Consider the following 24,580-nt stretch of genomic DNA (forward strand, 5'->3'; position numbering starts at 1 on the left):
ATTTGTTCTCCTTCAACAGATTCGGGTAGCCCTCTTACGCGCAAATTTCGGCGACGGCCCCTATTGTCGAGATCTTCCAGTTGACGGTTCACTTCCCTTAACTGGAGGGTGTGGTCGTCGATTTTTCTTGTTGATTTCTGGAGAACTGTATCATGTTCATCCAGTGTCTGTTCAGTGCGAGTGACCCTATCAGAGAGTGAGCGCAGGTCAATGCGGAGCTCAGCGATGGCCGCCGATAGGGTGTCTTTGATATCTGTTGCCACCGCTTTCAGGTCTGTAATACTGAGGTGTGCACCTGTAGTGGGCTGCAAGTCACCCTGGCCTCTAACCGGTGGCGATGGAGGCGCCGCGTCTGGAGCACTAAGCACTATGTCCGCTTGGTCCTGTGCGGTGTTTTGTAATGGGTCTTGAGGGGAGCCCCGGCGTGTCTGTGACAAGTTACCTCGGGGCGTGCGGAACACTTCTGAAGTATTTTGGTTTTGTGGCCCGGTGTGTCCTCTTGGGGAGCGGGACCGAGAGCCTGAGGAGCCACGGGAGGCGGTCCCCATGTTATCCAGTCTGTCAGGCAAATCTATTTCTTATGACAGGAGAATCTTAACCTTGGGGCAGTTAGAAACGGTTTAATTGTGGGTATCCTGGCGATGGACTGCAAGAATGATGGGTGTTAGCAGGCGGGGGGGGCGGTATGATGAGTATTGGGTTCCCAGTGGGTGAGACAATATGACCACCAACCTGAGGGCTTATAGGGGTCCTTAGCCTATTCTCCGAGTGCTGGTAAAGTCACTAGGGCCCCTTACTTGCCAGGTAACCGTTATATTGAATGAGGGAGCGGTGGGAAGTCTGGGGGAGCAAATACTGTGTGGGAGAATTCACCCCTGAGAGAGCCACTATGGCTGCTGACTCTGGCTGCTGGCCGGGTTTGCGGCCTTTCAGGTGTCTGTTACCTGAGGAGAACGTCTGTGGCGGGGTCCCCGGGTCCCTCTGTTGTTGTTCCGGGCTTTGGTGAGGCGTGAGGGAGCTAGGGGGAGACCGTGGAGCCGTCCAGGGCCGCTTACTTGGGGTGCAGTCAAATTTTTTAAAAGGGTGGGAGAGCAGCCAAAAGATCAGTATGCTCTCTCTAGGTGGACCAATATGGCCGCCGACTTGAGGGACTAGATGGAGACACAGCCCCTCCCGCTTTACATACCGGGTTTTGTTAGAAGTGGTGGTGTCCTCCTACCTTCCGGTTGCCATTACAGGGGGTTTTATAACGTTGGGGCGTCTGAGGGAGCAGCTATGGGATCAGGAGGTCGCTTCCCGGAGGACCAATATGGCCGCCGACACAAGCTGCTGACTGGATTTGCGGCCCTTCTGGCAGGTAATATCGGGCGTATGACTCTTTGGGGGTGTCTCCGGGTCCCTCAGTCACTGGTCCAGGTGGTTGTGGAGCGATGCGGAGCAAGGGGGAGCAGTTAAGAGCGCTGGGAGCCGTTGCCGAGAGGATTAAAATGGCCGCCGCTCCACGACTAGGCCGAAGCCGCGGCCTTTCCTAAGGCACGTCCCCCGGTCTGGAGCTTCCGTCCTCGGCGATTTCCGGCGGTGATTTTTTTTTTTTCCAGCGCTGCCCAGGCTGTATGTAGGGAGGTTGTGCCTAGCTGGTGAGGTATTTTTCTGAACAGTTTGAGGCTATTTTCTGCCGCAAAAGCCTTTGTGCTTCCCTGAGGTGACAGGAGTGCTGGAATCACACGTCCATCATCCTTGCCGGCTTGGCCACGCCCCCGGGGTATCTAGTCATTTGCATATTCTACGCCGAACTCAACGGAAGCGCCACCTAGCGGCCAGCGTAAATATGCACCCTGAGATACGACGGCGTAGGAGACTTACGCCGCTCGTATCTTAGCCTAATTTAAGCGTATCTGGTTTCCAGAATACGCTTAAATTTGCGACGGCGTAGATTTAGAGTTATCTACTGATACGCCGGCGTAAACCTATCTGAATCCACCTATAAGACTGGGATGCCATTTAAGTTCATGTGCGTCTAAAGGCAGGCGTCCCAATACTTTTGGTAATATATAGGTAGATTCAGGTAGAGTTAGGCCGACTTATCAGTAGATAAGTCGACCTAACTCAGAATCTACGCCGACTTATCTTTAAGCGTATGCTCAAACAGAGATACACTTAAACATATCTAAGATAGGACGGCGCAATCTTAGATTGCAATATTTTGGATTGCCGCTAGGTGGCGCTTCCATTGCGGTCGGCGTAGAATATGTAAATGAGTTGATACGCTGATTCACGAACGTACGCCCGGCTGCCACAGTCGATTTACGCCGTTTCCGTAAGGCCTTACTAAAGTTATTCCATCTATTAGGTGGAATAACAATGTTAAAGTATGGCCGCCGTGAGATTCGAATTTTTTACGTTGTTTGTGCAAGTCGTCCGCGAATCGGGATTTACGTCGTTTAGGTCCGCGTCAAAATCAACTTAGCCGCAATGCGCACTGGGAAATGTAGTCGCCCGGCGCATGCGTAGTGAGAAAAAAACATCAAAAAACGTGAGGTCAAGCCTCATTACCATTAAACACGCCCCCCTCCAAGACATTTGAATTTGGCGCCCTTACGCCCGCCCGTTTTAGGCTACGCCGCCGTATATTAGCAGGCAAGTACATTGAGAATCATGTACTTGCCTAGCTAACTTACAGCGGCGTAGCCTAAACAGGTTAAGCTACGCCGCCGCAAGTTTGCACCCAGGTACCTGAATCTACCTAATAATGTATAACATAGTGGGGTTTTCACAAATTTGACTACAAAAGTGGAAAAAACACTCAAGCTTATTTATATGCTTTTATCATTGGAGTGTGGCTGGTTCCTTTGCCTGTGATAGGTGGGGAGCACAGATCAGCTCCATCCAGTCAGCACCTGTACTTCCATAAATAGGTCACCTGCACTTGGCATGTCTCTGGAGAATCCTGTACTGACAATGCTTTGATGGTTACGATCACTCAGCGGAGGGGGGGGAGGGGCTTTATTGCTCAGATAGAGCCGACAATGTAGCAGGTCCTTATACAGAAATCATCCTTTTATGAGGCCAAAATCTAGCACAGCTGAGTTTCTTCGGATTCCATAGCAGCTGTAATGTGTATGTGTGAGAAATAAGCCGACACGTCTCTGTGTGATGTTCCTCCTGCACCGTGTCTGAATACCTGCAGATAATTGGAGCGAGCTCCTAGTGCAGCAAAGCCCACCGGTGAGCCCCGTCGGTGAAGATCTCTTAGATAGTACGAGCAATAAACATGTAGAAAGGGATAAGCTCACTGCCCTGGTGCAATCTGTTTTTTTATATTTGGCCACATAGCTGTATAAATTCTATGAATACAATGCTTTACATGACACATCACTCAGCTGAGACGGTCCTAGGCTCACACCCTTTATTACATCGGAATGCTTCGGGTGTACAGCGTCGTTGGTATAACCGTACTCCGCGTATCTCTCCCCAGACATGCCGCTTCCCGTTCACTCCTCGGCTTAGCCATCGCACTAATAAGGCACGTGTGACCAGATGCTACTCATCCAAATAAATCTTTTTATTGTATTCATGAATCAGAAGAACATAAAACCAGAGAAAAAACATAAGACTTGTACAGGTGAAGAGACGGGAAAATCGCAAGGAAATGTCAGACCTTGGAGAAGAATTTAGTGATGTCAGAGCCGTATTTCGAGGCCATGGAATGTTTCTTTATCTGGCTCCTTTCCTTCGCCTGCCGAGCTGTTCTCTGGATAAAGGAAAATACAGGTTGAAGCATAAAAGTAAGATCTCTCATTAAAACATTTCCTGCAAATTATATCTCATTTCAGCTTAAACTGGACCTGAACTAGAAAAGCGAAGATTCGCCATCTAGAGAAAACATCTAGAAATGTTAAAATAATCTTTTGTCTGAAATTCCACCTGAAAATAGCAGTGCTATTCCCGTTAAGTGGGTGTGCCTGGGCCAGTGATGGCGAACCTTGGCACCCCAGATGTTTTGGTATGACATTTCCCATGATGCTCCACTACACTGCAGAGTGCATGAGCATCATGGGAAATGTAGTTCCAAAACATCTGGGGGTGCCAAGGTTCTCCATCACTGGCCTAGGCACTCCTGTAGCTACAGCCTCATGGGAATCCCGGTGCCTCCACAAGCCCCATTCAATAACCCCTGTGCAATATAATAAAGGATAGACAGTGCACCAAACAAAAAAAAAAAAATAGAGGAACACTACTCACCTTACTACCTTTGGTGGTAATTTTCCAGGAGTCGCAGTCATCTGCCATGGCACTGCAGACTACCACCTTCCAGAGCCGAGGTGCTGCAGGCCTTTCAGGAGGACACTGACAAGCCATCAGTTTAGCCAGTCATATGTACCCGCCAAGGGGAAAAAAAAAACACATGCTACCCCCTAGGAAAGTGGGCCATTGCAGCCAAACCCTCACAAAGCAAGGAGTCCGGGTGGATTGGCTGCAACTGTGGGGGGTGCTACCAGGATCTAAATGATCCAACATTTCCCCCAGCTACCGACTTGTAATAAGAAAAAACAAAGGATCTTAGGATTTCTGAAAAGAAAGTTCAAAATCCTTTCTCCAAGACGTTAGGCTAATAACTAAGTTGTCTACATCTGTGGCGAGGCTTTTGGCCACCAGGAACAGGGGGCTGGTCCTCTGGGCTGTTATTGCCTTTTTAGTGTATGTAGCATCCTACTCCTGTAGATGGCCATAAAACCAGTTGGTGATTATCTAAATGAGAACTGTGTCCTCCAATGAACAAAAGAGAAATTGACCTTTTTTTTCTGGAACGCTTTATGAAAAACAAAAGTAGTTCTCTACCTGGCGAGTGTGCCAAGGCACTCCTGTACCTACAGCCTCATAGTTGTATATCTTTATGTATGATCAGGGGACAGCTTTGACATGAGGAAACCAAGCCAAAGATGCCCACCTCCACACAGAAACACAGTGCAGAATATCACACGCTAAGTCAGTAATGGGGTAAGGTCAACTTCAAGGGGCACAAAGGCAACACTGTCTAGTCCTTTGCCTTTTTGGGCACAGCTTCAGGGTTCTTGTATGTCTTGACAAAAAGAAAAATAATGTATATTTAGTACATCTCTGCAATACATGCACATCTCACCAGGTTTTGGCTCTTTGAAGATGATGCAAATACAGAATACCCGTTGATCTCCCAAAATCCAGAGAGCTCCTAACTCTGTTTCACTTGACAACACCACTGTGTGCAGTGCCACTACTGCACTGAAATGCCAAGCAGTATTGACAACCTCTACTGAGTTTTCTCATGTTGGACTACAGAACACACCCCTTTCTTAGATATACAAATAAATTGCAATGTCGATTTTGGCCAAGATATTTCTCATGAACCTTCAGCTCTTCCGGTGGAATGGACATACAATCCTAGAGACACGCTCCAAGGTCTTGTGGAAAAGCCTTACCAGGAGAGTGGAGGTTATCACTGCAAGGAGGGACAACTCCATATTAATAGGCATGGTCTTCAGAAGGAGAAGTCCAACAAGCCCACGTAAGTGTGACGTTCAGGGGTCCACAAACGTTTTGTCATGTAGCGCAACGTCCTTCTTGTAGTGAAGCCAGGACTGGGATCCACACACCAAGCTTTTACCTTTCAAAGCAAAGCAGTAACTGCAGCTCCCTTATCTCCTTACAGGTTCACTACCTTTCAGTGACTTTACAAGCCTGCGTGTACAAAAAAAAAAAACTGCTACGCTGATGTCATCAATCTGCTGCAGGCAGGAGGAAGCATTTTGTAGCAGGCCAGGTTTGTGAGCATAGCTAAGAAATGCACAGGCACAAGGATCTACATGACCATCACCTCTGAGCCGGCTTATGGTGACCCTGGATGATGCGTAAACAAAGATGGCACTGTCCTCTCTGAAGAGTAACGCAGGTGAAGGTATTGTCATGGGGAGTACTGTCCTCTCTAAGAGAGGTAATAAACAAACACCTGGAAATGTTACACTTTCACATTACTTAGCATGCATTGGCTTAAAGGAGAAGTACAGCCAAAGCTTGAAAAAAAATTGTATCTTGCGCCTATTGCATAAATTCTAAAATTAGATTAAATAAAGCTGCACCCCAAACTAGTGAAAATAACAATAGTGCAATATGTAAATGTGGGGGCGCTAAAAAGTTGCATAAAAAAATTGTGGAATTGGTTACAACACCCTATATTGGAGTGAGGAACAGGCAACCGCCTATCCACATGAGTGAGTGAAATAAAATATTATGTGGAGGTGCACTATACCCAGATATGATAATCTACATCAGTCATGAGTAATTAGGCATCTCAAATAATATAAATATAAATTATATATAACATAAAGTTCATGTGCTGGTGATGCAACAAAACCATTGAACGAATTGTGCAGAGTCCATAAATCAATCATGTGAATTGATGGTGATAAAGTTCCTTGATAAAACTTCAAAAACAGTCCACAAATGAAAATCCAGTGACATTTCAAGATTGTCACTGGATTTTCGAACAGACCACCCTCCCTGGCTGGAGCACCAGCCGCCACTGCCTATGAGGATGCAGCATTGGTCCCCCACCAGCGCTAGGTTCTAACACTGAGAAGCGAGTGATCAAACACTGCTAATTGCTTGGTTCTCAAATCTCCCTGAGCAGAGAGCTGGTTTGGTGACAATGCAGAGCTAAGAGATCGCTGCGGGCGGCGATGCAGAGCAGAGAGATGGCCATCATCCGGATCTCCCCGTACATCCTCCCCATCTCCAGTACCAGCCAGTACGATCGCTTCTCCTCTCGGCCAATCTCTCTCCTCCTGCTTCCTGATTGGCTTGGAGGAAAATCAGGAAGACAACAGCGAATATTATTATATAATATTATATATAACATATATATAATATATATAATAATAATATTACAGGTGGTTGGCTCGGGGCGCATTACACTTTTTGTTGAATCACGTGCTTAAAAAGAAAAAAAAAGATCCACCGGAATCCAATGCGTCCAGAGCCCTGCATGTAGATTAGGGGCCAGGCACATGGATTATGGGGGGGCGGCACCCCTGCACCCCATATGGAGCGGCCGCCACTGCACCTAGGTAAGTTGGATTCTAAAAAAGCAAAAAAATATATTCCTCTTTTAATATGAAAACATACATCTGATGCTAGATCAGCTTTAATTGTGACCCTCTCCTTCAGCATCCTCATTATAGTCCAAAAACAAAAAACTAAAAAAAAAAAAGAATGTAAAAAGTGAAAGGACACTCGGGGTGCCTCAATGGACTCTGGGTAAGGCAGTACATTCCCAGAATGACTCGCACTGTAAATAAGGCTTAGCTGAAAGCTTTTGGCATCAACAAGCACGGAGTGTCACATCATCTGAAGCTTCTCCGAGCTTGTCGGGTTGTCAGGAGGCAGTTATACCGCTGGACAAGTCCGCCGCTTCTCACTCAAATTGCCTCATTAGTGATGGGAAATTTGCAGAAATTAGAAAATGCAGATAACGAGGCACTTCCATTTTATCTGGTACGCTCTTTAGAAAGGCGAGCCATAAAAATTGCCCCAATTAAGGAAGAGCAGAGACTCCACTCCTGCGCTGGATCCAGGCGAGAAAGTCACCTTCCACTACCCAGCAATCAATCGAAGGCATTGAAGGAATGATATGGACAGTTGTAAAATAATTGAAAGGAGGGCAGCGCTGTTGATGCCCTGATCTAAGCCTTTCCCATTTTCTCTGGGCAATAATTACTGCTAATTACTGTGCGGATAGGAATAGAGAGTAATTTGCTCTCTCTACACTTTTTACCTGATGAACAATGAAGAATCGCCCCGGTTTATGTAATAACATTAGTGTTATTTTAGCCGGGCAAAATAATGTCAATCAAGGTCTGTGACATGCCATGCCGGAGCTCGTCTCCGAAAACTTCTTTCAGAGTCGAGATCTAGAGGAATATGTCTACAAACTGTCCAAAGTGTAGAATAGTCTTCACTCCGCAGAGAGCTCACTGAACAGACAAATAAAAACAAGCTTCCATCAACAAATATTTAGGACCCGGTTCACACTGGGGCGACTCGTCAGGCGACGCAGCCGCCTGACAAGTCGCGTCCCATTCTAGTGAATAGAACCGTTCTAATAGGAGCGACGCAAGTCGCTCCGACTTAGAAAAAGGTTCTTGTACGACTTCGGGGGGGACTCGGGGCGATTTGCATTGACTTCTATACAGAAGTAGTTTTGCAAGTCGTCTTCAGGTCGCCTGGCCGAGTCGCCCCCGAAGTCGCGCCGCCCCTGTGTGAACCGGCTCTAAGGGTTTTCTCAATTTTGAAACAATTGGGGGCAAAGGTCTGACTCCACATGGCATCTATTGCTCTCCACCTTGAAGGAAACTTCTGCTGAGATATGAAGGAGGTGTTCATTGTTGACCTCTTTCTGAAAATCTTGATCTAACTCACTTGGAACAAGCATATGGACAGTGGCGGCCCGTCCATACGGGACGCAGGGGCGCCACCCCCTAATCCATGCATCCGGCCCCTAATTTACATGCAGGGTGCCGGACACATGGATTCCAATGTTTTTTTTTTTTTTTTTTTTAAGCACGTGATTAGAACCTGAGGCTCTAATTGACTTAAAAAAAAGGGAGGGGTTTGGGGCCCTAAGCCCACCCAGTTGTGTGACAATAGTGAATTAATATTCACTATTGTCTTCCTGATTCTCCTCCCAGACAATAGATCTTTAAAAGGCTAAACCCACCTTTTCAGGGCATGTGACGCGTTACTACCCATAATTTGGGTGTAATGACCTGCCCCCCACACCTGTGAACCCCCCCTTTCCCCTGTGACAACTGGCGGGGGATCTTCCAGCACCCGCTGTCACATTTTGAAAACACCGCTCCACCCACATGGATTGGTCATTTATTCACCGCGATCTGTGAAGAAGAGAACCACAAGTAGTAGTCATCCACTGCGGCCAATGGCTTGTAATATTTAATGGACTGCGGGGGCGCTAATGAGTACTCTAGTAGTTCATTCATTTGTCTTTTTTTGTTTGTGCACGTTTTGTTCACTGTGTGACTATTAGGGTGCCGGTCCTCGGGCCAGCCCTGAACGTCTTGGAAGTGGGAGGACATGGCCTTCTGGCTTAGTTCACCTGCTCTCATGGGGTCTCCCTTCGGGGGAGCCCCACCTAGTACTGGGAGGGTTCTGTTTCGGCAGACCCTCCGAGGAAGTTGGGTCCGTGTCGGCTTCGGTTGCTCGGACCACAGTACCTTAGTCCCCGTCTGGAGCCTAACGCCCCGGGGGATCAGGGTTTTTGAGTCCCTTCTTCACAGGAGGACCACTTGACATGGCACCCGTCTGCACGTTTTTGTGAACACTCTTTATGTGTGTGCACATTTTTTCTGCACCGGGTGGAGTTTTTTGGTTTTTTTTGTGTTCACACGTCATAGGCTTTAAAAAAAAAGGAGTAGTTCATTCACAAGCCCTGCAGCTTGTAAACAGTCAGCCTGTATCAGAGGTATGGGCTGAAAGCTGCAGGGCTTGTCTGCAGGATCCTGACATTGAACCCCGATCCACAGATGACTGGTGCAATGCTTGCCACTTTCCCAAGGGAAAAAATTATAAATGCACATTTTTTTTCCTGCAAAAATACAAGCATTTATTTATTTTTTACTTGAAAGGTAAACTTATCCATTAAAGGATAACTTCACTTTTTAGAAAAATAATAAATAAATGCACTTCTTTTTGCAGGTAAAATATTTCTTTTTTTTTCAGCATGTAAAGCAGGGGTCTCCAACAGTTCTAAACAGGGGCCAGTTTGCTGTCCCTTGGACTTTAAAAAGGCCGACTGTAACCATTGGGAGTAGAGAAGGTCCAGATGTCAGCGGGAATAAACATCTTTGGTGTCAGTGGGAGGCATTGTGCCTCACCATTTGAGTCATTGGGTGAAATTGTGCCCCATCGTTTTTGCCACTGGGACCAATTGTTTGTGTCATTGGGAGTTGTGGTGCCCTATCATTGCGGCCATTGGGGGGGAATTGTGCCCCATCATTGCGGCCATTGGGTCCAATTATTGGTATCATTGGGAGGCATTGTGCCCCATCTTTGGTGTCATTGGGAGGAATCGTGCCCCATCATTGCTGTCATTGGGAGGAATCGTGCCCCATCATTGCTGTCATTGGGAGGAATCGTGCCCCATCATTGCTGTCATTGGGAGGAATCGTGCCCCATCATTGCTGTCATTGGGAGGAATCGTGCCCCATCATTGCTGTCATTGGGAGGAATCGTGCCCCATCATTGCTGTCATTGGGAGGAATCGTGCCCCATCATTGCTGTCATTGGGAGGAATCGTGCCCCATCATTGCTGTCATTGGGAGGAATCGTGCCCCATCATTGCTGTCATTGGGAGGAATCGTGCCCCATCATTGCTGTCATTGGGAGGAATCGTGCCCCATCATTGCTGTCATTGGGAGGAATCGTGCCCCATCATTGCTGTCATTGGGAGGAATCGTGCCCCATCATTGCTGTCATTGGGAGGAATCGTGCCCCATCATTGCTGTCTTTGGGAGGAATCGTGCCCCATCATTGCTGTCTTTGGGAGGAATTGTGCCCCATCATTGCTGTCTTTGGGAGGAATTGTGCCCCATCGTTGCTGTCGTTGGGAGGAATTGTGCCCCATCATTGCTGCCATTGGGAGGAATTGTGCCCCATGGTTGGTGAATTGTGCCCCTTTACTTGTGTCAGTGGGGGGCATTATGCCCCATTGTTGATGGTATCAGTGGGTAAAATAGTGCCCCAGGGGCTGGATATAAACAAGCAAAGAGCAATATCTGACCCCTGGGCTGCAGTTTGAAGACAATTGGTGTAAAGCATTGCACCAGTGAATCACTGGTGCCATGCGGGTCTCCTGCAGATCTGTCAGAGTATCTATGTGCTTTTTGGGGCTTGTAGTTCATTCACACAGCTGTGTAAATGAATGACGGGGCATTGTGGGCGGAGCCCTGCATGGCCACACGGATTTAAAAAAGTGACAGCTAGTACAGGAAACTTCTCCCCATACTGCTGTCATAGGGAGGAGGGGGGATCAGGCAGTGGCTGCAGCATTGGAAACATGTTACATGTTCCACCCTAAAAACTGGTGTAACATGTTCCCAAAGGTGAACTTATGCTTTAATATAGGTTATAATATATATATATATATATATATATATATATATATATATATATATATACTATAGTAAAGTTTCACTTTAAAAGGCCCTGACTTGTAAAACTCCAGCACCCCTAGGTACCATCTGCCATACTGAACACAGAAATGTGGGGGTTCAGACCCTGCTACACACCCCCCCCAAACAGAGAAACCGTGTCTATGTCCGTATAATGTACCCCGAGACGCGTAATCGCACAGCAATACCAATAATGATGCAAAGTGTGACTGTTGTACATAACATGACCGTGACATCCACAGAACACTATTGACTGTATGAGGAATAAAAACTCTTAATGAAGGAGAAAAACAACTTACACAGAAACTGCAATCAATTAGACACTTCTACAAACGGCGAGTTTAACGCTCTCAGTGACCCCGATATTGACAGCTGTGACACGCAGCAACACCAACAATGACACCGACATTCACAATAAAAAATACTGACAAGCCGCTGACACGTATATTGTAACATAATCTATACACCTTATTTTATTCACGCTTGTGAGAAATGAGACCCGAGGAGACAGGAAAGCAGCGGATTGGTTAATCACGATGCGGCATGTCCGTTCACATATCTTGCAGAGCATCCTAAAGTCCAGAAAGAGCATAGAGCATCTGGAAAGTTTTCACAGAGCTTCACTTTTTCCACATTTTAGGTTACAGCCTTAGGCCTCTTTCACACGAGGCGGACTCTGTCGCTACGGAGTGCGCCAGCTCACTGGGAGAGCTGGGGAGGGGCTTGTGCAGCGCCACTGTCTCCTATAGAAAGATCTGATGAAAACAGACATCATGTCCATTTTCATCAGATCTCACCTGATCCGATCCGCCATGGACTGATTTTGGCGGATCGGGTCGGATATCAGCGGACATGTCTCCCTGGACATCCGACGCTCCATAGGCTTGCATGGAGCAGCCGTTCAGGACCGCCGACAAAACTGACAGACGGACCTGAACGGTCCGACCGTGTGAAAGGGGCCTCATTCTAAAATGATCTAAATTAATTATTTTCCTCAAAATTCTACAAACAATACCCCATAATGACAACGTGAAAGAAGTTTGTTTGAAATCTTTGCTAATAAAATCTCATGTACATAAGTATTCACAGCCTTTGCCATGACACTCAAAATTGAGCTCAGGAGCATCCTGTTTCCACTGATCATCCCTGAGATGTTTCTACAACTTGATTGGAGTCCACCTGTGGTAAATTCAGTTGACTGGACATGATTTGGAAAGGCACACACCGGTCTATACAAGGTCTCACAGTTAACAGTGCATGTCAGAGCACAAACCAAGCCATGAAGTCCAAGGAATTGTCTGTAGACAGGATTGTATGGAGGCACAGATCTGGAGAAGGGTACAGAAATATTTCTGCAGTATTGAAGGTCCCAATTAGCACAGTGACCTCCATCATCTGTCAATGGAAGAAGTTTGGAACCACCAGGACTCTTCCTAGAGTGGGCCGCCTGGCCAACCTGAGCGATCGGGGAGAAGGGCCTTAGTCAGGGAGGTGGCCAAGAACCAAATGGTATCTCACAGCATTTTTCTGTGGAGAGAGAAGAACCTTCAAGAAGAACAATCATCTCTGCAGCACTTCACCAATTAGGCCTGTATGGTAGAGTGGCCAGATAGAAGCCACTCCTCAGTAAAAGGCACATGACAGCCTGTCTGGAGTTTGCCAAAAGGCACCTGAAGGACTCTCAGATCATGAAAAACAAAATTCTCTGGTCTGATGTAACAAAGCTTGAACTCTTTGGCCTGAATGGCAAGCGGTATGTCTAGAGGAAACCAGGCACCGCTCATCACCTGGCCATTGCCATCCCTACAATGAAGCATGGTGGTGGCAGCATCATGCTGTGGGGATGTTTTTCAGCGGCAGGAACTGGGAGACTAGTCAAGAGGGAGGGAAAGATGTACAGAGATGAAAACCTGCTCCAGAGCGCTCTGGACCTCAGACTGGGGTGAAGGACAACGACCCTAAGCACACAGCCAAGATAAAAAAGGAGTGACTACAAAAAAACTCTGAGTGGCCGAGCCAGAGTTCAGACTTGAACCCGATTGAACATCTCTGGAGAGATCTGAACATGGCTGCGCACCGACGCTCCCCGTCCAACCCGATGGAGCTTGAGAGGTAAAAAAGAATGTGAGAAACTGCCCAAAAATAGGTGTGCCCAGCTTGTAGCATCATACTCAAAAAGACTTGAGGCTGTAATTGGTGCCAAAGGGGCTTCAACAAAGTATTGAGCTTTTCCCTTGCAGGGAGGTCCTCAGGTACAGCTTCCTCTCCAGCAAGGAGAACAATGAGCAGCACAGTAGTGACATCACCAAATCTAGTGAGACTAGAGATCTCACACTGCAGATATACAGCTTTGAGGCTCAAGGCATGAGTGTAATATTCATTTTCAGAAGGCATGCAAGGCAAAAGCTACATTTTTAAATAACACTGAACGGATTTCCTATAAGAGAGCAAATATTCACTTCTAATTCAGGTTGACTAATAAAAATACCCCAAACCATTGGCCCCTCCTTTAAAGACACGCAAGACTGAATAATGAATAAAAGAAACGCCATACCTCTCTGTGGCAGACGGTACACAGGGTTTGCAGATTGTCCAGTGAACATTGGCCTCCCCCACCATACACCGGCCTGATGTGGTCCACTTGCCAGAATTGCCCTTCACTGGGGTTGCGGATGAGTTCGTTAAGCTGCGAAAGAAAAGGGTTACATATCGTTCGTCCTGTTACACATTTGAAGACATGACACATAAAAAAGGGCCAGTAACCGCCTCGATCCACCTTATTTCCAGATGACTAGCTGTCACGCAGTGGTTTAATGTCACAGTACAGCAACATCGCTGTATGGACCCCATTAAAACTGGCGTCTGACAGCTATTGTCATGGGAATGTGAGAGTACAAGTGATCAGGCGGTTAGGTTTATTGTACATCCCCACGCACTGCAAGCACCACTGCCTTCAATTAATAGTATGAAAACTACAATGGAGCAAACTACAAGAAGGAGAACACAAAAGAGTGCGAATCCCTCACATCGTAATGATGAAAAAGTGTCACATTTCTGAACTCCAACACTATGTGAAAAATGTCTCACCGATAACTAGAGCTGTCTCTGTATCTTACAGAATAAAATGGAACGTACGGCGTTACTTTTGGGTTCCTGGGAAGGTGTTCCAGCAGTTCCCCACAAGTATGAGCAGACATTTCTCACCTTCTCTTAGTAGGTCAGCGGCGCTTTGCCGGCGGTTCGGCCGCGCTGACTCCTTCACCGCTCCAAAAGATGCTGCTTGCAGGACATTTTTTTAACATCCTGTCAGCGCATCGCCACAGTGTGTATGTTCTCTTTTTGTATTGTTGCTTCTGTTAAGACAGTGATCTGACTTCTGAGTCGACTTCCATTGAAATCAATGAGTTCAAGTTGCCTACAAGTTGAATTTCTGAATTTGGAGCGACTGCAGTAGTGTGCATTAAGACGACTCCATTCACTTATATTGATTTTCTCATGCAGCGCGACTTTAGGCGACTTGAAGTCGGATCCAAAGTCGTCCCTGTGTGAATGGTAAGCGCTGCGTAAACTGTTGGCGCTATATAAATCCTGTATAATAATAATAATAGGCTCTAACTGTACTGTTTGCCCTCATGTTGTAAAGCGCTGCGCACACTGTTGGCACAATATAAATCCTGTACAATAATAATAATAAACATTATGGGTTGTTTTACAAGGTGAGTGTTTTTATATACCGTATTTATCGGCATATACCGCATTTATCGTCATATACCGCGCACTTTTTTGCTCTGAAAAACAGGGCAAAATCGTGGGTGCGCGATATACGCCGATACCCGCGCTTTGTTCAAACCACTGCGCCGACATATACCGAGCGCAGTACACTCGGGTATAGTCGGGCAGGCTCGGCTCCTCTCGCGGTCACGTCGTGTGCGTCCTGTACGTCGTTTACGCAAGAGGAGCCGAGCCCGCCTGACTATACCCGAATGTACTCCGCTCGGTATGTCGGCGCAGTGGTTCGAACACAGTGCGGGAAGCGGGGATGGCCGCAGAAGGACGCCAGACCGGACGAGGCTGCCGATGGACGCGCTGGACGACGGTCAGGACGCGATGGACGATGGGCAAGACACCGACGAGGGGCATCCAAACTAAGTATTTTTTTTTTTTGCAGGAATCTTCCTTCAAGTTCGGGGGTGCGCGCTATACGCTGGGGCACATTATAGCAAGATAAATATGGTAATTTACAGGCTAAGTTCACCTTTTAAAAAGAAAATAATAAATTTACATATTTTTGAATGTTTTTTTTTTTAAAGGAACCTGCAAAGTATATCCAGTGACTGCAGGTGCAATGTCAAGCTTCTGCAGACTCTTCCTCCTGCTCATCCCTCTGTACAGGCTTTCATTTGCAGAGTTGGAAGTGTCATGGGACTACGAAGAGATTACCACACTCCTCATCCATTGAGAACTACATGTTCATCTGCCGCTGTGAAAGAATGATGTGACTGCGCAGCCGGAGCCCCACACAGCCATGCAAAATGTAAAAAGTGACAGCGGCTGCCATTTTCATCACGTTACACCCTAAATAGGAATGTAACATAACACGGTGCAAAAGGTCAACTTTCACGCCAGAAGGTGGCGCTGCTTCTCTATCATGTGACCAGTAGGGATGAGCTCCGGCGTGTTGGCAGGCCACGTGCAGAGCCCGCCAGGATGTCGGCACGGCGCTGTACTAATCACAGGCAGGGAGACATTTCCCGATCTCTGCAGCCGAGCATCGGGACAAAGTCTCCCTGCCTGCGGTTAGCGCGGCGCTGTGCAGACTTCCTGGCGGGCTCTGCATGTGGAGTGTGCGAACACGCCGGAGCTCATCCCTGGTGACCGGCTCACACAAAAGTCACATGACTGGGGAGCCTATCACTTTGGCTACTGATCAGAAGTATGGACAGTCTTCCCAGAAGAGTTGAAGCTGTTATAGCTGCAAAGGGCGGGGCCAACTCAATATTGAACCCTACGGACTAAGACTGGGATGACATTAAAAATCATGTGCTAGAAAGGCAGGCGTCCCAATATTTTTGACAATATAGTGTAAGCTTCCACTGGAGATTTGCCTTCTGTTAGATGCCAGGCTGTCATTCTGATCCTCTGGCTTCAATACATTCTGAGACATGGACTAAGAAGAAGTCACCCCTCACCCAAAGGCCCGGACAAAAGGTCCTAAGAAGGGGGCTACAGGCAATGCAGAAAGTTACTGAGAAGATGTTCGGCACTTACTACGGTGACCTAAAAATCTCCTCCGGCTGTCATTACCGATAAAAGCCGGCATTCTGTCACCATGGAAACAGACTCGCTCTAATTGATATGGGCCTCATTTATCACGTCTCAAAAATAGGAACTGTCTCCAGTGCCTCGCAGCAGGGAAACCTGCGCTGTAAGCCGACAGCTGGAGAATGGAAGTCTTCGATCCGATAGGTAGCTGCAGGTCAATACAGACAGTTCCCATCTCAGACGGTGTGATAAGGAAGTCCCGGTATAGACTGCTCTTCGGTCACAGCCCGTCTCCTCTATACATTGAAACCAGGACTGTCTGAGTTGCTCGCTGACACGAGTCAAGATTTTCCTTTCTGAAAATTGCAGTCCCAAATCTGATTGGAAGCTGTGAGTCAATACAGAAAGTCCTTCTTTTCAGACACTTTGATAAATGAACCCAACATAAGAGCTCATGCTTAACCCCTTGCCTACCGGGCACTCTCACCCCCTTCCTGCCCAGGCCAATGTTCAGCTTTCTGTGCTGAAACACTTTGAATGACAATCACTAAACAAAGGAAAAAAGACAAAAAAAAATGTTGAACAAAAAAAAGTGTCTTAGGGCTCTCTCTCAGGCCCCATACACACGACCAAACATGTATGCTGAAACTGGCCGGGCCTTTTCCCAGCGGTCAAATATTCCTGGACTTGTTTTAAAACCGTCCGCTGGAATCCTGTCCGCTCGGACATGTTCGGTCCTCAGTACAGACCTACCGTACATGTCCGAGCGCCCGCCGCCCCTCGCATGCGTCGAATGACCTCGACGCATGCGTGGAAGCATTTAAAAGGCAGGCCCGCCCACGTCGCCGCGTCATCGTCGCCGCGACGGCGCGGACACGCCCCGCGTATTGTTTACGCGCGGACTTCTGTATGATGGTTAGTACAGCCATCGTACAGAAGTCCCCGGGCAGACATGTACGGTGAAAACGGCCTGACGGACCGGTTTCATCGTACATGTTTGCCCGTGTGTACCCGGCCTCACACGTCAGTTTTCCCGGCAGACGTGATCGGGCACTCCATGTACCTCTATGGAGCGACGGATGTCAGTGGTGACGTGTCCGCTGACATCCGACCCGGACGTCGGAGGACCCGGGCGCGATGTGATGACGTCACGCCCGGGTCCCCGTAAGTAAACAAAGCCGCAATTGCGGCTGCTAAGCAACAGTATTCATGAGATCGGTGATTTTTTTTTCACCGATTTCATGCTTTTCAGCCTGGAGGAGAGATGTGGAGGTCTTATTGACCCCGCATCTCTCCATAAAGAGGACCTGTCACACACATTCCTATTACAAGGGATGTTTACATTCCTTGTAATAGGAATAAAAGTGATAATAAAAAAAAAAAAAATAAAAAAAAAAAAGTGTAAAAAAATAAATCTGTAAAAAAAATAAAAAATATTTTTTTTTAACGCCCCTGTCCCCAGTAGCTCGCGCGCAGAAGCGAACGCACACGCAAGTCCCGCCGACATATGTAAACGCTGTTTAAACCACACATGTGAGGTATCGCCCCGTGCGTTAGAGTGGCAGCAACAATTCTAGCACTAGATCTCCTCTGTAAACCTAAACTGGTAACCTGTAAAAAAATTCAAAGCGTTGCCTATGGAGATTTTTAAGTACCGAAGTTTGGCGCCATTCCATGAGTGTGCGCAATTTTAAAGCGTGACATGTTAGGTATCTATTTACTCGGTGTAACATCATCTTTCATATTTTACAAAAAAATTGGGCTACCTTTACTGTTTTGTTATTTTTTTAATTCATGAAACAATTTTTTTCCAAAAAAAAAGGCGTTTGAAAAATTATTGCGCAAATACCGTGCAAGATAAAACGTTTCAATGACCGTCGTTTTATTCCCTAGGGTGTCTGCTAAAAAAAACATATATAATGTTTGGGGGTTCTGCGTAATTTTCTAGCAAATAAATTATGATTTGTACATGTAGGAGAGAAGTGCCAGAATAGGCCTGGTATGGATGTGTGTATAACAGCCCTGTATGGAAGAGGTTAAAGAGACCAGTCTAAAATAAAATCGAATTTTCTGTAAGCTGTCCCTTTATGTTCTACTCACCAGACATTTTATTTGCTTCTTATCTTACCTGGTCTAGTGGCAGCTGTGCCATCCAGGAGCTCTGGAGCAACTCCTTCCTCTGGCTCCTGGGTGCGTCCCGCACACTCAGGTACAGCTCGTGCACATTTAAACAGCACTGTTGGCACACGCCGTGCTCGGTTTCGAAAACCTTCGCCCTCATGTAACTTTGACTGGAGCGGATCAGGAAGTCATCGTGGCATTTTTGTGAGCAAAGTCGTGAATCCCAGGCCGGGGTCCGATCTTGCGCCTGGGGGCAGGGCTCCTGGCAGTGCAGGCACAGAGGGTTCCCGGCGTCGTCCAGCACCTGCAGATAACCTTGCAGAGCTGCATTTTCGTCCCCTCCGTCTGCCTGGGCCCCGTCGGCTGCGTTTTGCGTCCTAAATTTGGAAACATAGTTGGAGAGGGATTAGAAATCGCGGGAGAGATGTTAACCATTCTGCTTAAATCGGCCTGCATAATAATCACTGTCTTATTACGACGTCACACTGTGAAACTAATAAGAGGCATAAAATGGTACAGGAAGCAAGATCAAGGATAAATTGTTAATTTTGCGATATTGTGGTTCTCGCCCATCGCGCTCCTTCCATTAAAATCTCCATCCATTTGTTTTTAACAAAGTCTTACTGGGAGGCCCCCCCTCGCGCTCCCGCTTAATGTGCACATATTGCATAGTCTGTGAGCTATATTTACACTCGTAAAACAAGATCACTGATAAATTATTCATTCACACTTTGTAAACAGTGAAAGAAGAGACGGATTGACATTAATTTTTCAAGTGTTCCTGGTATTGTTTATTAGTTAGGGAAAATCCACTAAGCATATGAAGCCTAAAAATAGTTCATTTACATTTAAAGGCCGACTTCATCCAATAAGGTTGCTTCGATTTGTGTCTGTTCCCGCCCCCCCCCCCCCCCTTACAAGGCCGTAACTGGATCCAACTCCCATTCCTTGAATCCCTAATTCTACATTACGGAGCGTCGCGTTTTTTTGCAATGCGCATGCGCGAAACGACAACCCGTGTGCTGTCACGAACGGAGCTTCTTTTTTATACATCCTTGCAAGGAAATTGTCGGAAACTCTTTATAGAGAGTTTTTTTAGCTGCTATTGTGCATTTTACAATAAATTTTTATAACATCTGCACTATTGGAAGCCTTCTCTCTTTTTTCCTATACCATTTGGCTTCACAAAATTTTCAAAATCTGGATCACCATTGCTTCTCTTGTGCTGGAACACTTGTCACTGGAGCACCTGAGTGATTGCACTGACCATCGCTACAGAGGGGATAGATGGATAAAGGATCATTGCTGGAGGTCTCCACAGGATGCCATTCACGATCATCTGTATCTCTGCAGAGCCGTGAGAAGGGCGGTCATAGGCTAGCTGGTAAGCCTCCCCTTACATTCACTGGTGGTGGGTCTTCACATATTTTGGAATAACATTGGAGTAACACAGGATTACATCTTCCTCGCGGGAATATTTCCCATATGAACTTAAAGGAACACTAAAGGCAGACATTTTTTTTTTAAATAACAAACATGTTATACTTGCCTCCACTGTGCAGCTTGTTTTGCACAGTGTCCCTGAATCCGGTCTTCTGGGTTCCCTCGGCGGCTGTCTCGGCTCCTCCTCGCAAAAGCTTTCCACCTTCATGCGAGCGAGCTCGCATGGTGGAAAGCTTTTGCAAGCGCGCTCCCGTGATACAGCGGTGGGCATAGCTGCCAACTGTATCACTCGGCCCCGCCCCCCGGCACGCTGCGTCATCCGCTGTGATTGACAGCAGCGCTAGCCAATGGCTGCGCTGCTATCAATCCATCCAGCCTAGCCAATCAACGGCCAGGCTGGGAACCGAAGAGGATCACGTGGATGCGCGCAGGACTTTCGAGGGGTCAGGTAAGTAAAACGGGGGTTCGGGGGGGGGGGGTGGTACCGTGAAAAAAACATTTACCTTTACAACCCCTTTAATTCACCTTTATTGGAAACTATTTTTGTTATAATTATTTTTGAATCATTTTGGCAACGTGTGACTTTTTTCAGCGCTACACATTTTTTATCCACATCAGGACATCTACTTGGTGCCTCGAAATGACAAGAGCAGTCAAGGCAGAACTGTGAATTCCGGTGGGGAAATTGACAAAAGGGGTAAGAAGGCGATATTCAGCTAGTCACTGGCTACACAACACTGCCATCTGTAAATTTACATTTCCCAGCAAGATGCTGAGGTAACATTAATCTACACTAACTTTAAAACCAGGAGCCCAATCATGAGATCACTATGACAGCCAATTATAGCGCTTTTCCCACAGTGAGGCACACGGCTCATTGGCAGCCAGCTGGAGCTGGTAAAGTTGAAGTCCAAAAAGTTAAAACAAAAAAAAATAAGCAGGATGGATTTGATTTAAATCAAGTTGATTTAAATCACTAGTAAAAACACTTGATTTAATTCAACTTGATTTATATCATAATTTGGTAAAATAAATCAGAAAAAAAAAAAAAAATTTGATGCGCCCCGTCCCGCAAAGCAGCACCCGCATATGAAAAAGCTATTAATGTATTACTTGGGGAATAATTTAACATGATGGACTTACTGTGATCCAGCTTGGTAAAAGCCTATTCTACACAAGCCATAACTGTATGCAGTTCACTGTGGTAGCATTCACTATATACAATAAGTCGTTTTTTCTTCCGGAGAGGTAGGAGCGTCTTTCCTCTGCTGCTGGAAACCAAAGAGTATTGCCACTCAGGAACCTCCTTGGATTTTTGTCAGTGAATACTAGGCAGGCTCTGATTGGCCAAGGTGGAGACCTCATAACGTCATCCCGCCCTTCTTTTCCACCTCTAAAGACACAACTTTTTTTCCCCTCAAATGGGACTTTAAAAATTGCACGTAGACAGCATATATACCAATGTTTAAAAAAAATAGAAACGTTTTATACAATATTCAACAAGTTGATAAAACATTCATAGAAAATACGGCATGTATTTGGTAATCAATCACTGTTCTCCGATTTGATACAAGTGTCTTCTGTCACCCGATGCGTTTCAGAGAGAACAAATCTCCTTCATCAGTGGTAGACAGGATCAGATTCACTTTGTTGAACAGTAGAGAACAAAGCATAGCCGTACACGGATAAAAACATGCGTTGGTTCTTGACCCCGCCGAGTTACTCAGTTTAAGAAGCATCAAAGGGGGGGGAAAGGGCCACTGGGGCCGGAAATATCAGTCCCGTAGGGTTGAGGTTGTATCATTATAAGTAAAGATCACTTCTTCTAACGTCATGAATGGTATTAGCACAAAGAAGGTAATCCCCTAGATCTGGGTTTCTCAACTCCAGTCCTCAACAGGTCATGTTTTCAGTACCGCCTGTCAGTGCCCATCACAGCTGCCTGTCAGTGCCCATCAGTGCCGCTTGTCAGTGCCGCCTATCAGTGCCCATCAATTCTACATGACAATGCCTCCTCATCAGTGCCCGTCATTGAAGGGGAAAACAAAAATTTTATGACAGAAACTACGAAAAACGATTTTTCTTTAAAAGATTTGGGTCTTTTTTAGTTTGTTTAGCAAAACATAGAACTCTAGAGGTGATCAAATACCACCAAAACAAAGCTCTATTTGTGGATTTTTTTTTTTTTAATAAAAATGTAGTTTGGGTACAATGTTGTATGACCGCGCAATTGTGATTCAAAGTGTCACAGCGCTAAAAGCTGAAAATTGTCCTGGGCAGGAAGGGGCGCAAGTGCCTGGTTTTGAAGTGGTTAAAGGGTTTGTAAAGGATTTTTTTTATATCTTAATAGCTTCCTTTACCTTAATGCAGTGCTGTTTTCATGTCCTCCTTGTTCGTTTTTGCTCTCAAGTTGCTGTAATTCTTCTCTGATCTCCCCACTTCCTGGTTGTCTGTTTCCTGATAACCACAGTGCTGGGAGCTTTCTCTCTGTGGTCACTAATCAAGGAGGTGTGATTACTGTGTGTCTAAAACCCCTCCGCACCAATCAGTTTCGTTTTCCAAACCATCACTGCCCTGTATTGGCTCTGTGGCTCTGTGTAGCAGAGAGGCAGGAAACATGCAAAAACGAAACTAAAACTACAGGTACATTATATGATTGATTTTTATCTATTTTTTATCATTTTTAAAAGGAATCAGTTAACTATTATGTCTCTATACCCTGTAACCAGTCATTTCAGCAAAAACATTTTTTTCCTTTACAACTCCTGTAACAAAGGTATTCATATAAACTATCTTCCAAAGTGCCATTTAAGGTCCCATTTGGGGAAAACATTCTTGTGTCCATTAACAGATCTGGGATGTGCCACACATTAACAGAATATGGTCATCGCTTTTTTTTCTTCTCCACTTTGGCCAATCAGAGCCTGCCTAGTTCCCATTGCATGTGCAAGGCGGTTCCTGAATGGTGGAGGGACGGCAGACAGCAGAGGAAAGTCACTCCCATGCCTCTAGAAAAGAGACACAGTTTTCTGTATTGTAACAAATGCTACTACTAGTGTATTGTGGCTTCCCTAGCAGCCATATAGTTTCACCATGTGAGGATCAGTTTTAACTAAACTGGCCCAAAATCTGTTTTGTGAAATCATTCCTGGAGTTTTACTTTGATCTCTTTTGGACATCTAGGCTTCAATGACCTCTGGTCACCAAAGAGTTAAGAGGCAAATTTCTGCACATAATCAATTTATGGTAATATAGGGCCAGATTCACATAGGTTAGCGGATCTTTAGATCCGCGTAATCTATGCGATTTAAGATCCGCCGCCGCAATTTTTTAAAGCAAATGCCAATTCACAAAGCACTTACCTCAAAACTTGCGGCGGCGTATCTTAAATCCCCCGGCGGAATTCAAATTCTGCGGCTAGGGGGGAGTGTAGTATTTAAATCAGGCGCGTCCCCGCGCCGATGTAACTGCGCATGCGCCGTCCGCGAATTTTCCCGGCGTGCATTGCTCCCAATGACGTCGCTAGGACATCATTGGTTTCGGCGTGAGCATAACTTGCGTCCAGCGCTTTTGTGAATCGACGTACAATTTCAAAATTCGACGCGGGAACGACGGCCATACTTAACATTGGCTGCACCTCATAAAAGCAGGGGTAACTATACGCCGGAAAAAGCCGAACGCAAACAACGTAAAAAAAAAGCGCCGGGCGATCGTTCGTTTCGTAATCGGCGTATGTTCTCATTTGCATAATCGTCGGCGTAAATAAACCGAAACGCTACCTAGCAGCCGGCCTGGAATTGCAGCCTAAGATCCGACGGTGTAACACAGTTACACCTGTTGGATCTTAGGCATATCTATGCGTAACTGATTCTATGAATCAGGCGCACAGATACGACCGACGAAACTCAGAGATACAACAGTGTATCAGGAGATACGCCGTCGTATCTCTATGTGAATCTGGCCCATAATGTTCACTTGAATGAAATTTTTTTTATTCTATTCTCTTTTTCCTATCAATCCGATCAGTATTGATACACGAAGGCTTAAAAACAAATTTACATTTTCCTAAACCGCAGAGTATCAGTACTGCTTGGACCTAGGAGAATGAGGGTAGAGCTGCACTACACTACAGCCGCAATCACCTTAACCAGTTGAGGACACTAGACATGCTACAAAACATCCAAAAAATTTCATGATAGTACATTGTAGTAGACGTGTGAAGTACGTCCGGTTCTTCTGCCCCTCTGCTCTGTTGTGTTCCCCACCTTTCCACTTGCCAGCAATTCTCGGCTCCGAGAATGAAGCAGAGAGGGGGCTAGATTCAGCAACGATTTACGCCGGCGTATCCATAGATACGCCACGTAAATTCAAAGCTGCGCCGGTGTATCTTCTTTCTGTATTCAGAAAGCAAGATACGCCGACATTAGCCTAAGATACGACTGGCATAAGTCTCTTACGCCGTTGTATCTTAGGGTGCATTCTCACGCTGGCCGCTAGGTGGCGCTTCCATCGTTTTTGGCGTAGAGTATGCAAAT

The 24,580-nt window shown here is 46.2% G+C and overlaps 1 protein-coding gene across 2 annotated transcripts in view; it reads right to left on the reverse strand.

The window, feature by feature from the left end:
• Positions 1-3,541: 3,541 nt before the first annotated feature.
• The window catches only part of ZRANB3 (zinc finger RANBP2-type containing 3), a 382,760-nt gene continuing 361,721 nt past the window's right edge, over positions 3,542-24,580 (reverse strand). For both annotated transcript variants that reach the window (XM_040358099.1, XM_040358098.1), the window contains exons 19-21: positions 18,610-18,979; positions 13,774-13,905; positions 3,542-3,751 (exon numbers count right to left, since the gene is read on the reverse strand). In XM_040358099.1, coding sequence (XP_040214033.1) covers positions 3,653-3,751; positions 13,774-13,905; positions 18,610-18,979 — 601 coding nt within the window. In that variant the 3' untranslated portion in view covers positions 3,542-3,652. The remainder of the gene's footprint in view (positions 3,752-13,773; positions 13,906-18,609; positions 18,980-24,580) is intronic.

The sequence above is a fragment of the Rana temporaria genome, chromosome 6, assembly GCF_905171775.1.
Source record: "Rana temporaria chromosome 6, aRanTem1.1, whole genome shotgun sequence".
Lineage (NCBI taxonomy): Eukaryota > Metazoa > Chordata > Amphibia > Anura > Ranidae > Rana > Rana temporaria.